We start from the raw sequence: 16,027 nt of genomic DNA, 5'->3' as shown, positions 1-16,027 counted from the left end.
GACCTCACACGTTCACACCAGGACCTCACACCAGGACCTCACACGTTCACACCAGGACCTCACACGTTCACACGAGCTCCTCTTTAAATGTTCCTCTGAACCTGAGATCTTCCATAAAACTGAGTCACGTTTCATTTTCTCCAGACTTTTTCATGTCCAGGTCTCGTGTTCCACAGCAGAAGCTCAGACTCAGATTCAGCCACATGTTTGAGTTTAGAACATTTCAGAAACAGATTTAAATAAAAGTGCAGCTCTGGGGCTCCTGAGGGGATCAGTCCTGAACTTTTACTTTTAATGTTTCATTTGCTCAAGAATCAGCCAGCGTCTCTATTTTTTAAGACGGCTTACGTCACATGGAGTTGACACCAATGTAATGCTGTTGTTTTATAAAACATGCATAGAATCTATCTTACGCTATGACATGTCAACATGGTTTGGTGACCTGTCAGTCAAACTTAAAGCACAGATTTTTACCTTGACTAAAAGAGCAGGTAAAATAATGGGTGTGGCCCCAAACTCACTTCAGCAAATTTTTGAGGAGACTGTGAGGAAACTCAGCAGGAAGGTGATCAATGACCCAACCCATGTTCTTCACAGTCAGTTTGAGTTGATGCCATCAGGCAGAAGGTTCAGGTCCCAAACTGTAAACTGAACAGATTCAAACATTCTTTTGTGCCACTAGCTGTTAAACTGCTAAACTCAGATAATGCAGTTAAAAAATAATTATAAAAGGCTTAGGGATTGTGCAATCAAAACTGCACATAGGCTAAGGGAATGTGCAATAATAACCAAAACTACACATAGGCTAAGGGAATGTGCAATAATAACTAAAACTGCACATAGGCTAAGGGAATGTGCAATAATAACTAAAACTGCACATAGGCTAAGGGAATGTGCAATAATTAATAGAACAGAAGAATGCAAGGGCCTGTTAAGGATAATTTAAGGTCCTGTTGGTGCATCACTCGTGGTCACACTTGGTCTCATATTTACTTTGTTTTATGGTGTTTGTTTATGTGCTGCTTTGTGTTGTGTCGTCCTGTTTTTTGATCAAACATGTGACCCTCTGTCCCAAGACAAATTTCTCCCATGGGAGACAATAAAGGATTATCTTATCTTATCTTATCATTTTACAAAAGTCTTTGAGACAAACTATTGATCCACAAGGGAAACGTGGCCGAGACCAGAGGAGGCGCTGTGGAGCTCCACAGGAGCTTCAGCTTTGTCTCTGTTCTTTGTCACGGGGAAAGTGGAGGAAACTTTTACCGTTTCTTTAACAAAGGGATTTCAAACAGGAGTGAAAAGCCACACCGGCTTGTAAAAGCCTGATCCCATCAGATCTCAGAAGCTCAGCAGGTCTGGGCCTGGGTAGGACTTGGATGGAGACACTGGGAGTTCCAGGTGCCACAGGAGGCGCCAGTGGCAAAAAACTGTTGTTGTGTCCTTAGGCAAGACACTTTACCCACATTGCCTAGTATGAAAGTGGTGTGAGCGTGAGAGATGGTGGTGGTCGGAGGGGCCGATGGTGCAGATTGGCAGCCTCACTTCCGTCAGTCTGCCTCAGGGCAGCTGTGGCTACAGTAGTAGTTTACACCACTGAGTGTGGAGTGACTGAATAATGAAGTGTAAAGCACTTTGTGGATCTTGAAAGGTGCTTTATAAATGCAATCAGTGGAAAGAGGGAGGAGGAAGAGCAGATCCTCGGGTCTGGGGCAGGTCCAGACCTTCTCTGGTTAATCCAGGTTTATCCAGGGGCGGAGCCTGGAGTTTCTCATGTTTCCAAACTCAGGAGTCTCTGCCCACAGGAGCCTTCCTCCTTCTTCTCATCCTCCTCTTCCTCCTTCTCTTCTTCCTCGTTCTCTTCTCGTCTGCATCAAACTGAACCTGTTTAAAACCTGAGTTCTTTAAAGATCCTCTGACGGGTTCAGACTCATGTGACTAAAACATTTCAGATCAGAACGAGTCACAGGAGCTTTACTCCAGGTTCTCCTGTGTGTGTGGAGTTTAAAAACACAGTGGAGCACTTCCTGTATCACCACATGATGACATCATCAGTTGGGACACGCGTCCGCGTCGATGAGCAGGAAAGGAACTTCCTAAACATGTATTCATTAAATTTTCCTAGAAACAGGATCTGAGTCGCAGAGCGTGACGTCTCACTGAAGTCCCCGAGCGACAAGTCTGTACAAGTACAAGTACACACACCGGGAAGTAGGGAAGTACTGCACAAAGTACTGCGCAGTAAAAGTACTCGGGCTTCTGGAGGAAGTGTGTGATGTGGATTTGTGCCGATGATGAAATGTGGGAAAACTCTGACGCAACTCTGACCGACTTCTGCTAAAGTACGAGAGTCTGTGTACTAATACTACATAATACTACTACTGCACAGTACTACTACTACTACTACTATACAGTACTACAACTACACTGTACTACTACTACAACCGCACAGTACTACAAATACACAGTACTACAGTGAAATGCCCTGCAGTCAAAAAGCTGCCTAAAAACAGGACTGAACCCGGACTTCAGAGGTCCAGGTCCGGGCCTGGTCCGGGTCTATATCGATATATATATCAATGTAATATATCGATATATATATCAATGTAATATATCGATATATATATCAATGTAATATATCGATATATATATCAATGTAATATATCGATATATATATTGTATATCGATATACAGGATATACGGACAGATGGATATTTGGACATATCTTATATACATATACATGTATATGTATATGTATCACTGGTTGTGTGTCGGGTCACTGGTTGTGTGTCGGGCCACTGTTGTGTGTCGGGTCACTGGTTGTGTGTCGGGTCACTGGTTGTGTGTCGGGTCACTGGTTGTGTGTCGGGCCACTGTTGTGTGTCAGGTCACTCGTGTGACATCAGTGTCAGATCACACCATCCATCAGTGTTTGAGCCAAAGTGTCTCAGTGCAGATGAACAAACCACAAAACTTCTGGGAGAATTTTCTTTGGACAGATGAGACAAAACTGAAGCGCTTTGGCAAGACACATCAGCTCTATGTTCACAGACGCAAACATGAAGCAGACCAAGAAAAGAACACTGTCCCCACTGTGAAGCACGGAGGAGGTTTGGTTTGGTTCTGCTGCATCAGGCTCAGGACGTCTTGAATCTGTGAAAAATACAACAGAATCTCAAAACTATCAAAGTGTTTTGGAACAAAATGTGTCGCCTCGTGTCAGAAAGTTTGATCTCAGTCGTAGGTCACGAGTCTTCAACAGGAAAATGACCCAAAACACACAGAGAAAAACACACAAGAACGACTAAGAACAAAACACTGGACTGTTCTGGAGCGTTCTTCTGTTCTGGAGCATTCTTCTGTTCTGGAGTGTTCTTCTGTTCTGGAGCGTTCTTCTGTTCTGGAGTGTTCTTCTGTTCTGGAGTGTTCTTCTGTTCTGGAGCGTTCTTCTGTTCTTTGTTCTGGAGCGTTCTTCTGTTCTGGAGTGTTCTTCTGTTCTGGAGTGTTCTTCTGTTCTTCTGTTCTGGAGCGTTCTTCTGTTCTTCTGTTCTGGAGCGTTCTTCTGTTCTGAAGCGTTCTTCTGTTCTGGAGTGTTCTTCTATTCTGGAGCGTTCTTCTGTTCTGGAGTGTTCTTCTGTTCTTTCTGAGCGTTCTTCTGTTCTTTGTTCTGGAGCGTTCTTCTGTTCTGGAGCGTTCTTCTGTTCTGGAGTGTTCTTCTGTTCTTCTGTTCTGGAGCGTTCTTCTGTTCTTCTGTTCTGGAGCGTTCTTCTGTTCTGAAGCGTTCTTCTGTTCTGGAGTGTTCTTCTATTCTGGAGCGTTCTTCTGTTCTGGAGTGTTCTTCTGTTCTGGAGCATTCTTCTGTTCTTTGTTCTGGAGCGTTCTTCTGTTCTGGAGCGTTCTTCTGTTCTGGAGTGTTCTTCTGTTCTGAAGCGTTCTTCTGTTCTTCTGTTCTGGAGTGTTCTTCTGTTCTGAAGTGTTCTTCTGTTCTGAAGTGTTCTTCTGTTCTGGAGTGTCTGTTCTCGTTCTTCTGTTCTTTGGTTCTGGAGCGTTCTTCTGTTCTGGAGCGTTCTTCTGTTCTGGAGTGTTCTTCTGTTCTTCTGTTCTGGAGCGTTCTTCTGTTCTTCTGTTCTGGAGCGTTCTTCTGTTCTGAAGCGTTCTTCTGTTCTGGAGTGTTCTTCTGTTCTGGAGTGTTCTTCTATTCTGGAGCGTTCTTCTGTTCTGGAGTGTTCTTCTGTTCTTCTGTTCTGGAGCGTTCTTCTGTTCTTTGTTCTGGAGCGTTCTTCTGTTCTGGAGCGTTCTTCTGTTCTGGAGTGTTCTTCTGTTCTGAAGCGTTCTTCTGTTCTTCTGTTCTGGAGTGTTCTTCTGTTCTGAAGCGTTCTTCTGTTCTGGAGTGTTCTTCTGTTCTTCTGTTCTGGAGCGTTCTTCTGTTCTTTGTTCTGGAGCGTTCTTCTATTCTGGAGCATTCTTCTGTTCTGGAGTGTTCTTCTGTTCTTCTGTTCTGGAGCGTTCTTCTGTTCTTCTGTTCTGGAGTGTTCTTCTGTTCTGGAGTGTTCTTCTGTTCTGGAGCGTTCTTCTGTTCTGGAGTGTTCTTCTGTTCTTCTGTTCTGGAGCGTTCTTCTGTTCTGGAGCGTTCTTCTGTTCTTCTGTTCTGGAGTGTTCTTCTGTTCTGGAGTGTTCTTCTGTTCTGGAGTGTTCTTCTGTTCTTCTGTTCTGAGCGTTCTTCTGTTCTGGAGCGTTCTTCTGTTCTGGAGTGTTCTTCTGTTCTTCTGTTCTGGAGCGTTCTTCTGTTCTGGAGTGTTCTTCTGTTCTGGAGGTGAAACAAGCGTCTGGAGAAGGAACCTTCAAACCTGAGACTAGAACAGTTTGTTCTCGTGGATCAAAATCCCAGTTGTCCAGAGCAGAAGTTTCACTCACAGTTACACAAATCATTTGTTTGTCTCAAAACTTGTGCAACAAAATATGAAGTTAAGGAAACATCATGTTTGTCCAGAACAGTTTCATTATTTAGTTTCTAATGATTCTGTTGAACCTCACATGAAAAACAATGTTTGATTTTTGTTGGACAATTTTAAGTAGATTTTTATTTATTATTGAAACTTTTATCAGTTTCAACTTATTTCAGTGAAAATTGTTGATTTTTCTTTCATTTCCAGAGGAACAGTTTTGTCCACGTCTGTGAACTTTTAGTTTTTATCAAGTCCTGATGCGTCCAGCGACAGACGAGCCCCGAGACACATGAAGTCCAACATCTACACAAGTGTGTACTCGAGTACATGAGTACAGGAATACTGCAGTACTGGAGTACTCATGTACTGGAGTATTGGAGTACTGCAGTACTGGAGTGTTGGAGTATTGGAGTATTGCAGTACTGGAGTACTTGAGTACTGGAGTATTGCAGTACTGGAGTACTTGAGTACTGGAGTATTGCAGTACTGGAGTACTCATGTACTGGAGTATTGGAGTACTGCAGTACTGGAGTACTCATATACTGGAGTATTGGAGTACTGCAGTACTGGAGTGTTGGAGTATTGGAGTACTGCAGTGTTGGAGTACTTGAGTACTGGAGTATTGCAGTACTGGAGTACTTGAGTACTGGAGTATATGTTGCATGTATAATTTTTATTATTATGTTTGTTTTTTCTTGCATGTATAATTTTGATGGCGTTGACAAAACCCGCGGTGACGCACGGTGACGCAGTGACGCAGGTGAAATCGCGGGTTTTTTCTCGGGATGAGTCGCGCGTGAGTCGGAATGGAAGCTCCGCCACGCGCCTCCAATAAAAACCCCACGAGCCCAATGGAAGCGCGAGCCTGTCCACGGCCACGCGCACCGAGATATGAGCACGAGCACAGGTGAGCGCGCACGCACAGACGCACTTCTCTCACGCACTTCGCACTTCTGCGCCTGTTCCCTGTCCCGGGACCGGACCGGGACCGGACCGGGTCTGGACCGGATCTGGACCGGGTCTGGACCGGGTCTCGGTCTGGTTCTGGTGAGTCCTAAACCTCCTCACAACTTTGTTTCCTTGTTTCCTCCTTTCCTTTCCTTGTTTCTTAGTTTTATCTCCTCGCGCGCTGTGGAATGACTGGAATCCACGGACACGGCGCGTCTCCAGTGCGCGTGCGCGGGTCACGGTTCTTTATTCTAACGCGCTCGCGCTCATGTCAAAGTGTCACGTTATAAACGTGTTTTTTTTACGCACGTGCGGCTTTTTGTGCTGCGTCACAGCGCGAGACCCGCGGGACCGAGGCTCTGAGCGCGAAGGTCACGAAGAACACGGACGAAGTACTTTTACTTCCTCTGAGAGTACTTTTACTGCACTACTTCTGAGAGCAGGTACATGTACTTTTACTGCAGTACTTCTGGGAGCAGGTACATGTACTTTTACTGCAGTACATTCAGAGTACAGTGTAGTAAAAGTATTTGTCGTGAGTTTATTTGGTCGTTTTTAGTTTTCATCAGATAAATACTTTGACTTTTTACTCTTTAAGTACTTTTTTACTTGGGTACTTTCATACTTTTACTTGAGTATTAGTAGTAGGTTTTTTTTTGTGAAGCGTCTTTGAGTGTCCAAAAGTGTGATTTAAGTCTGATGTATTATTATTAGTAGTAGTAGTAATAGTAGTAATAATAGTAGTAGTAGTAGTACTAGTAGTAGTACTTGTAGTAACAGTACTCTGTCGTGCAGTACCCCTCCTCCTGCTCCTGGCGGCGCTGGCGCACTCTGCCCCTGTCGGACCTTGGACCTCAGACCAGACTCAGATCCTGGTCCGGTCTCAGATGTTGGTCCAGAAGATCCTCCAGAGTCTGGTTCAGATCCACGCTCAGACCGTGACGTCATCAGGACTCACCTTTGACCCCTCAGGCCCCGCCCCCGAGCTGCAACTGATGATGTCACAGCTGCAGATCACGCCCCCTCCGGTCCCCAACCTGCTGTCGCCCACCTTCAGCCAGGTGAGTCCCGCACCTGCCCGCACCTGCCCAGACACCCGCCCAGACACCCGCCCGCACCCGCCCACACCTGCCCACACCCGCCCAGACACCCGCCCAGACACCTGCCCGCACCCGCCCACACCTGCCCACACCTGCTCAGACACCCGCCAGACACCCGCCCGCACCCGCCCAGACACCTGCCCAGACCCGCCCGCACCCGCCCAGACACCTGCCAGACACCCGCCCGCACCTGCTCAGACACCCGCCCACACCCACCCACACCCGCCCAGACACCTGCCCGCACCTGCTCAGACACCCGCCCACACCCGCCCAGACACCCGCCCGCACCCGCCCACACCTGCCCACACCGCCCAGACACCCGCCAGACACCCGCCCAGACACCTGCCCAGACACCCGCCCACACCCGCCCACACCCGCCCAGACACCCGCCCAGACACCTGCCCACACCCGCCCACACCCGCCCAGACACCCGCCCGCACCCGCCCACACCCGCCCAGACACCCGCCCACACCGCCCACACCTGCCCACACCTGCCCAGACACCTGCCCACACCTGCCCACACCTGCCCACACCTGCCCACACCTGCCCAGACACCTGCCCGCACCTGCCCAGACACCTGCCCGCACCTGCCCAGACCCCCCACACTCGCTCACACACTCACCCACAAGAGACTAGAGATGCGTGGACTCCGCGGCTAAACCGCGGACGACGTGATGAAAAATAATATTTTAATTCAATTCTGGCGGGTGGCGGTTTCACTACTCAACTAAAAAACTCTGAACTCGGAGCAAATGGGAGGAGAGCGAGCGGACGGCGGGCGGGTGCGGTTTTGAAAACTGGTTAAAAACTGTGGTTGCAAATGGACAGCGGGCGGATGATGAGTTTTACGACGCGTTGGCGGATGAAAAAGTCGCCCATCTCCGCGGATCTCAACAAGAGACCTGGTTCTGGTCCAGTTTAGACCTGTTTTAGACCTGGTTCTGGTCCGGTTTCAGGAGGACTGCGTGCGGTGGATGTGGGCGGGGCTGGAGCAGCAGCAGAGGATTGTGGGAGATCTGTCGTCCAAACTGAGCGCGCTCAGTGACCTGCACGCCGACCTGAGTGACCTGCAGGCCCAGACAGCTGAGGTGAGTCCTAACTCCTACCTCTTAACTCCTACCTCCTACATCCTAACCCCTACATCCTAACTCGTACATCCGAACTCCTACGTCCTACATCCTACCTCCTAACCCCTATATCCTACCTCGTAGCTCCTACCTCCTACTTTCTACCTCCTGCATCCTAACTCCTACCTCCTACATCCTAACTCCTGCATCTTACATTCTAACTCCTACTTCCTACGTCCTAGCTCCTATTTCCTACATCCTAATTCCTACGTCCTACATCCTAACTCCCACCTCCTACATCCCAACTTCTACTTCCTACATCCTAGGTCCTATCTCCTAGATCCTAACTCATACCTCCTACATCCTACCTCCTACATCCTACCTCCTACATCCTACCTCCTACCTCCTAGCTCGTGTCATGTGGGCGTGTCAAACTGAAGGTCACATGTTGTGTTTCAGATGATGTCATTGATGGGCGTGGTCATCTCTACGGTCCAATCAGGGAGCAGCATTCTGACTCGTCTCCACGGCGACTACGACACCGAGGTGGCCGTGCACCTGACGCTAACCACTCTGCGAGCGTTCTGCCACGACCTGAGCCGCGCCCTCCGCAAGCTTCCACAGGTCTGAGGGTCTGAGGTCCGGACCGGAACAAGACCAGAAGTGCTTTATGACTCGGTGCAGATCTTTACTCCAGATGCCCTTCCATCCTCACCCAGACTGCACCTGTGGGACGTTTGTGCCTTTGATTGTGTGATTGTATTTATGTATTTATTCAAATCAAAGATTTATTTATAAATTATTTATTTATTTATGTTCATATTTATGCAAATGAAGTTTTTTGTAATAAGTTTATTTTAATAAAGTCGTTTTTTTACACAAACATGTTTATGTGTTTACTCCAGATGCCCTCCCACGTTTCATCTCAGTGAAAAAACAAAACAAATAATCAGAACGAGGCGAGACTTTCAAAATAAAAGACACTTTATAAAACCCCCGCCACAATAAAATACATTTAACTCATAAAAAAATCTGTCACCACAAAACAACGAGAGGAAGAGGAGGAGGAAGAGGAGGAGGGGAGGAGGAAGGAAACAAAGGGAGGAGGTCAAAAGGTCGTATTTGTTCCTCTAGAAAATGCAGCTCTGACACTGAACAGAACTAAACCAGGTCTAAACCTGGACTAAACCTGGACTAAACCTGGACTAAACCTGGACTAAACCTGGACTAAACCAGGACTAAACCTGGACTAAACCAGGACTAACTAAACCACTAAACCAGGACTAAACCTGGACTAAACCAGGTCTAAACCTGGACTAAACCAGGACTAAACCAGGACTAAACCAGGACTAAACTAAACCAGGAAACCAGGACTCTAAACCAGGACTAAAGGGACTAAACCAGGTCTAAACCAGGTCTAAACTAACCAGGACTAAACCAGGTCTAAACCAGGAACTAAACCAGGTCTAAACCAGGTCTAAACCAGGAAAACCAGGACTAAAACCAGGACTAAACCAGGACTAAACCAAACCAGAACTAAACCAGGTCTAAACCAGGACTAAACCAGGTCTAAACCAGGACTAAACCAGGACTAAACCAGGACTAACCAGGTCTAAACCAGGACCCAAACTAAACCAGGACTAAACCAGGACTAAACCAGGACTAAACCAGGGACTAAACCAGGACTAAACCAGGAAAACCAGGACTAAACCAGGACTAAACCAGGTAAACTAAACCAGGACTCCAGGACTAAACCAGAACTAAACCAGGTCTAAACCAGGTCTAAACCAGAACTAAACCAGTCTAAACCAGGTCTAAACCAGGTCTAAACCAGGTCTAAACCAGGTCTAAACCAGAAACCAGGTCTAAACCAGGTCTAAACCAGGTCTAAACCAGAACTAAACCAGGTCTAAACCAGGTCTAAACCAGGTCTAAACCAGGTCTAAACCAGGTCTAAACCAGGTCTAAACCAGAACTAAACCAGGTCTAAACCAGGTCTAAACCAGGTCTAAACCAGGACTGAACCAGGTCTGGTGTTTCTGTTGGTTCAGGTTTTCCCAAAAACAAAAGTTAATTTCAAAGTTTTTTTACCCAAAGTTTATTTTGTTCCTTTAGTGTCCTTAGCATATGTCCTTTCCTAAGGCCTCGTGTCCTTTCCTTTTGATTCCTGTGTTCTTTTTTGTCGCTTTATTCTGAAGGAGTCCAAGTGCTTTTATTGTGAAGGGCCAGTAGTTCACAGCTTTTATTGTGAAAGGGGAAACACGGCAATTTCATGGTGAGGCCGGACTCTTATTGTGACGGGGTGTGACACCGTGAAGGCGACGGCGTCACGACATCACCGCGGCGTCGAAAAGCGCCGGCCCCTCCTTCAGCGTGGTGATGGTGGTGATGGCGTGGCCGGTGTCACGGCAGCGTCACGGCGGCATCACGGCGGCGTGATGATGTCACGGCGGCGTGATGATGTCACGGCGGCGTGATGATGTCACGGCGGCGTGATGATGTCACGGCGGCGTGATGAACAGCGCCGGTCCCTCCCGCAGCAGCAGTTCGATGATCTGACTCTGGAAAACCATGTGCACCGTCAGGTTGGACTCCACCTGTGGGCGGAGCAACGTGGGACCGAAGACGATCGCCAAACTCTGACACGACATCCGGTTGTGCTCGCCGTGCTCCACCACCCTGAAAGTACAAGTACTATTACTACAAGTACAAGTACTACTACAAGTACAAGTACAAGTACTGTTACTACAAGTACAAGTACTGTTACTACAAGTACAAGTACAAGTACTGTTACTACAAGTACTGTTACTACAAGTACAAGTACAAGTACTACAAGTACAAGTACTGTTACTACAAGTACAAGTACAAGTACTGTTACTACAAGTACAAGTACTACAAGTACAAGTACTGTTACTACAAGTACAAGTACTGTTACTACAAGTACAAGTACAAGTACTACAAGTACAAGTACAAGTACAAGTACAAGTAGTCTCTCAGACTCTTGAGCCTGGGTTTTCCAGGTGAGTCGTGGTTCTGTTTGTAGATTTGTCTCTGGTTCAGCGGCTGAAACGACGTTATAAAACAAACAGGAGTCTGAAGCTGCTGGAGCTTCTGGAGACAGAACATCACGGTGCAGGATCCTCCTGAGGCTGAAGCTGAAGCTTCGCACAAACCTTCTACTGGGCCTTAAATAAAATTCAGTAGAAACGTCTCCAGAAGATCAGAGCCACCTGAAGACGGCTCCTCAAACACTGAACGAGACTGAACGTGTTTGAGGAGCCTTCAGCCCTGGACGCTCCAGATGGACGGAGGTGGACACGTCCATGTCCCAACGAGGAGGCAGAGTCGTGTTTTGGGCCGGAATCATGGGGAGAGAAGTCGGCCTCTTCAGGCTCCCTGAAGGTGAGAACGTGACCTCTGTAAAGGTCTGACCACGTTCTTCCACGGTACAAAAAGAACTGAGTTTTCCGTAGCAGAATCATCTTCAGCAGGACAAAGCTTCATCTCCTGCTGCAGGAGTCCCTCTGCTTCACGTGTGGCTCCATCCTCCCCTGAGCCAAACCCTCCTGAGAAACTCTGGAGCCTCAAGCCAAAGATCTGAGAGCAGGAGGCAGGTCACGTCCAAACAGAAGATCCTGCAAACAAACTCAACAAACTCTCCTCAAACTCTCCTCAAACTCTCCTCAAACTCTCCACTCTCCTCAAACTCTCCTCAAACTCTCCTCAAACTCTCCTCAAACTCTCCAAACTCTCCACAAACTCCCCAAACTCTCCAAAACTCTCCACAAACTCTCCTCAAACTCTCCTCAAACTCTCCAACCAAACTCTCCACAAACTCTCCTCAAACTCTCCTCAAACTCTCAACAAACTCTCCTCAAACTCTCCTCAAACTCTCCTCAAACTCTCCTCAAACTCTCCAAACTCTCCTCAAACTCTCCACAAACTCTCCAAACTCTCCTCAAACTCAACAAACTCTCCTCAAACTCAACAAACTCTCCTCAAACTCTCCTCAAACTCTCCACAAACTCTCCTCAAACTCAAACTCTCCACAAACTCTCCTCAAACTCTCCTCAAACTCTCCACAAACTCTCCAAACTCTCCAAACTCTCAAACTCTCCTCAAACTCTCAAACTCAAAACTCTCCATCTCCTCAAACTCTCCTCAAACTCTCCTCAAACTCTCCTAAACTCTCCTCAAACTCAAACTCAAACTCTCCCACAAACTCTCCAAACAAACTCTCCTCAAACTCAACAAACTCTCCTCAAACTCAAAAAACTCTCCTCAAAAAAACTCTCCACAAACTCTCCTCAAACTCTCCTCAAACTCAACAAACTCTCCACAAACTCTCCACAAACTCTCCTCAAACTCTCCACAAACTCTCCCTCAAAACTCTCCTCAAAACTCTCCACAAACTCTCCACAAAAACTCTCCTCAAACTCAACTCTCCACAACTCTCCTCAAACTCTCCTCAAAACTCTCTCAAACTCTCCAAACAAACAAACTCTCCTCAAACTCTCCTCTCCTCAAACTCTCCTCAAACTCTCCTCAAACTCTCCTCAAACTCAAAAACTCTCCTCAAACTCTCCTCAAACTCAACAAACTCTCCTCAAACTCTCCTCAAACTCTCCTCAAACTCAACAAACTCTCCTCAAACTCTCCTCAAACTCTCCACAAACTCTCCTCAAACTCTCCTCAAACTCTCCACAAACTCTCCTCACAAACTCTCCACTCTCAAAACTCTCCAAAAAACTCTCACAAACTCTCCAAACTCAAACTCTCAACAAACTCTCCTCAAAACTCTCAACAAACTCTCCTCAAACTCTCCTCAAACTCTCCTCAAAACTCTCCTCAAACTCTCCTCAAACTCTCCTCAAACTCTCCAACAAACTCTCCTCAAACTCTCCACAAACTCTCCACAAACTCTCCTCAAAAACTCTCCACAAACTCTCCTCAAACTCAACAAACTCTCCTCAAACTCTCCTCAAACTCTCCACAAACTCTCCTCAAACTCTCCACAACTCTCCTCAAACTCTCCTCAAACTCTCCACAAACTCTCCTCAAACTCTCCTCAAACTCTCCTCACAAACTCTCCACAAACTCAACAAACTCTCCTCAAACTCTCCTCAAACTCTCACAAACTCTCCTCAAACTCTCCTCAAACTCTCCTCAAACTCTCCTCAAACTCTCCTCAAACTCAACAAACTCTCCTCAAACTCTCCTCAAACTCTCCTCAAACTCTCCTCAAACAAAACTCTCCTCACAAACTCTCCTCAAACTCTCCTCAAACTCTCCAAAAACAAACTCTCCTCAAAACTCTCCTCAAACTCTCAACAAACTCTCCTCAAAAACTCTCCTCAAACTCTCCTCAAACTCTCCTCAAACTCTCCTCAAACTCTCCTCAAACTCAACAAACTCTCCACAAACTCTCCACAAACTCTCCAAAAACTCTCCTCAAACTCAACAAACTCTCCTCAAACTCTCCTCAAACTCTCCTCAAACTCTCCTCAAACTCTCTCAAACTCTCCTCAAACTCTCCTCAAACTCTCCTCAAACTCAACAAACTCTCCACAAACTCTCCTCAAACTCTCCTCAAACTCAACAAACTCTCCTCAAACTCTCCTCAAACTCTCCTCAACAAACTCTCCTCAAACTCTCCTCAAAAACTCTCCTCAAAAACTCTCCTCAACTCTCTCTCTCCTCAAAAACTCTCCTCAAAACTCTCCTCAAAAACTCTCCTCAAACTCTCCTCAAACTCTCCTCAAACTCAACAAACTCTCCTCAAACTCTCCTCAAACTCTCCTCAAACTCAACAAACTCTCCTCAAACTCTCCTCAAACTCTCCTCAAACTCAACAAACTCTCCTCAAACTCTCCTCAAACTCAACAAACTCTCCACAAACTCTCCTCAAACTCTCCTCAAACTCTCCTCAAACTCTCCTCAAACTCAACAAACTCTCCCAAACTCTCCTCAAACTCTCCACAAACTCTCCAAACTCTCCAAAACTCTCCTCAAACTCTCCTCAAACTCTCCTCAAACTCTCCTCAAACTCAAAAAACTCTCCTCAAACTCTCCTCAAACTCTCCTCAAACTCTCCTCAAACTCAACAAACTCTCCTCAAACTCTCCTCAAACTCTCCAAACTCTCCAAACTCTCCTCAAACTCTCCTCAAAACTCTCCTCAAACTCTCCTCAAACTCTCCTCAAACTCTCCTCAAACTCTCCTCAAACTCAACAAACTCTCCACAAACTCTCCTCAAACTCTCCTCAAACTCTCCTCAAACTCAACAAACTCTCCACAAACTCTCCTCAAACTCTCCTCAAACTCTCCAAAACTCTCCAAACTCTCCTCAAACTCTCCTCAAACTCTCCTCAAACTCTCCTCAAACTCTCCTCAAACTCTCCTCAAACTCAAACTCTCCTCAAACTCTCCTCAAACTCTCCTCAAACTCTCCTCAAACTCAACAAACTCTCCACAAACTCTCCTCAAACTCTCCTCAAACTCTCCACAACTCTCCAAACTCTCCTTCAACTCAAACTCTCCAAACTCAAACTCTCCTCAAACTCTCCTAAACTCTCAAACTCCCTCAAACTCTCCTCAACAAACTCTCCTCAAACTCTCCTCAAACTCAAACAAACTCTCCTCAAACTCTCCTCAAACTCAACAAACTCTCCTCAAACTCTCCTCAAACTCTCCTCAAACTCAAAACTCTCCAAACTCAAAACTCTCCTCAAACTCTCCTCAAACTCTCCTCAAACTCTCCTCAAACTCTCCTCAAACTCAACTCTCCTCAAACTCTCCTCAAACTCTCCTCAAACTCTCCTCAAACTCTCCACAAACTCTCCTCAAACTCAACAAACTCTCCTCAAACTCAACAAACTCTCCTCAAACTCTCCTCAAACTCTCCTCAAACTCAACAAACTCTCCAAACTCTCCAACAAACTCAACAAACTCTCCTCAAACTCTCCTCAAACTCAACAAACTCTCCTCAAACTCTCCTCTCCTCAAACTCTCAACTCAAACTCTCCTCAAACTCAACAAACTCTCCTCAAACTCTCCACAAACTCTCCTCAAACTCTCCTCAAACTCTCCTCAAAACTCTCCTCAAACTCTCCTCAAACTCTCCTCAAACTCTCCTCAAACTCAACAAACTCTCCTCAAACTCAACAAACTCAAACTCCACAAACTCTCCTCAAACTCAACAAACTCTCCTCAAACTCAACAAACTCTCCTCAAACTCTCCTCAAACTCTCCTCAAACTCTCCTCAAACTCCGGAGTCCAGAGGATGAAGAAGTGTGAAGCTCCTGTGTTCAGATGGAACTGGAGCTGCTCAGATGTTTGGACTGAAACATCTTTGGATTTCAGTAAAATACTTAAACTTCTGATTGAAAAAACACGTGACCATTTTGAGTTTTGTACAACAGTGAGGTTCAGGGTTTAAACTCTCGTGCAGAATCTTGTGGAACATTTGAAGTTTGTATTTTTATGATTTAACTTCAGTTTCATTTGGAGTTTTTGTTCAGAAACTTTCGATTTGTTCTAAAAGTTGAGGACGAGAAAATTATGAAGATTCATTTAAATCGACAATTTGGCAAAATCAGAAAAAAAATTATTTCCATCAGAATTTGGAACACAGTGGAGTAGTATCTGAAGTATTTGTGGTAGTGTTTGTGGTAGTATTTGTAGTATTAGTAGTATTTGTAGTATTAGTAGTATTTGTAGTATTTGTAGTATTAGTAGTATTAGTAGTATTAGTAGTATTTGTAGTATTGTAGTATTTGTAGTATTTGTAGTATTTGTAGTATTTGTAGTACTGACCGGTGCAGGTGTTTGAAGAGCAGCTCCATGGTGCTGTGGTTCGGCAGAGGAAGATTCTGAAGCAAATCTTTAATGTAGGAAACTCTCTGAGAGTACTGCGGTAACTCTGAAACACAAATACACAAAGTACTATTACTACTACTACTACTA

At 45.9% G+C, this 16,027-nt stretch overlaps 2 protein-coding genes across 6 annotated transcripts in view; one reads left to right on the top strand and one right to left on the bottom strand.

Annotated features, from left to right (window-relative positions):
* Window positions 1-5,711: 5,711 nt before the first annotated feature.
* On the top strand, window positions 5,712-8,944 carry LOC110173647 (uncharacterized). Of its 2 annotated transcripts, none has more exons than XM_055152507.1 (4): window positions 5,712-5,853; window positions 6,690-6,955; window positions 7,951-8,082; window positions 8,521-8,944. In XM_055152507.1, exons 1-4 carry the CDS (start codon window positions 5,838-5,840, stop codon window positions 8,689-8,691), a joined length of 585 nt encoding a protein of 194 aa, XP_055008482.1. In that variant the 5' UTR covers window positions 5,712-5,837; the 3' UTR covers window positions 8,692-8,944. The 2 variants fall into 2 exon arrangements, with proteins under 2 accessions (XP_055008482.1, XP_055008481.1); XM_055152506.1 differs by lacking the exon at window positions 5,712-5,853 and adding an exon at window positions 6,028-6,337.
* Window positions 8,945-9,923: 979 nt separating this feature from the next.
* The window catches only part of arhgap27l (Rho GTPase activating protein 27, like), a 29,275-nt gene continuing 23,171 nt past the window's right edge, over window positions 9,924-16,027 (bottom strand). For 3 of the 4 annotated variants that reach the window (XM_055152450.1, XM_055152452.1, XM_055152453.1), the window contains 2 exons: window positions 15,878-15,983; window positions 9,924-10,740 (listed from right to left, as the gene is read on the bottom strand). In XM_055152450.1, coding sequence (XP_055008425.1) covers window positions 10,563-10,740; window positions 15,878-15,983 — 284 coding nt within the window. In that variant the 3' untranslated portion in view covers window positions 9,924-10,562. The remainder of the gene's footprint in view (window positions 10,741-15,877; window positions 15,984-16,027) is intronic. The other variant, XM_055152451.1, reaches the window with a different exon arrangement.

The sequence above is a fragment of the Boleophthalmus pectinirostris genome, unplaced genomic scaffold, assembly GCF_026225935.1.
Source record: "Boleophthalmus pectinirostris isolate CB_2022bp ecotype Guang Dong unplaced genomic scaffold, ASM2622593v1 HiC_scaffold_17, whole genome shotgun sequence".
Lineage (NCBI taxonomy): Eukaryota > Metazoa > Chordata > Actinopteri > Gobiiformes > Gobiidae > Boleophthalmus > Boleophthalmus pectinirostris.
This window is presented reverse-complemented; position numbering and strand designations above follow the sequence as displayed.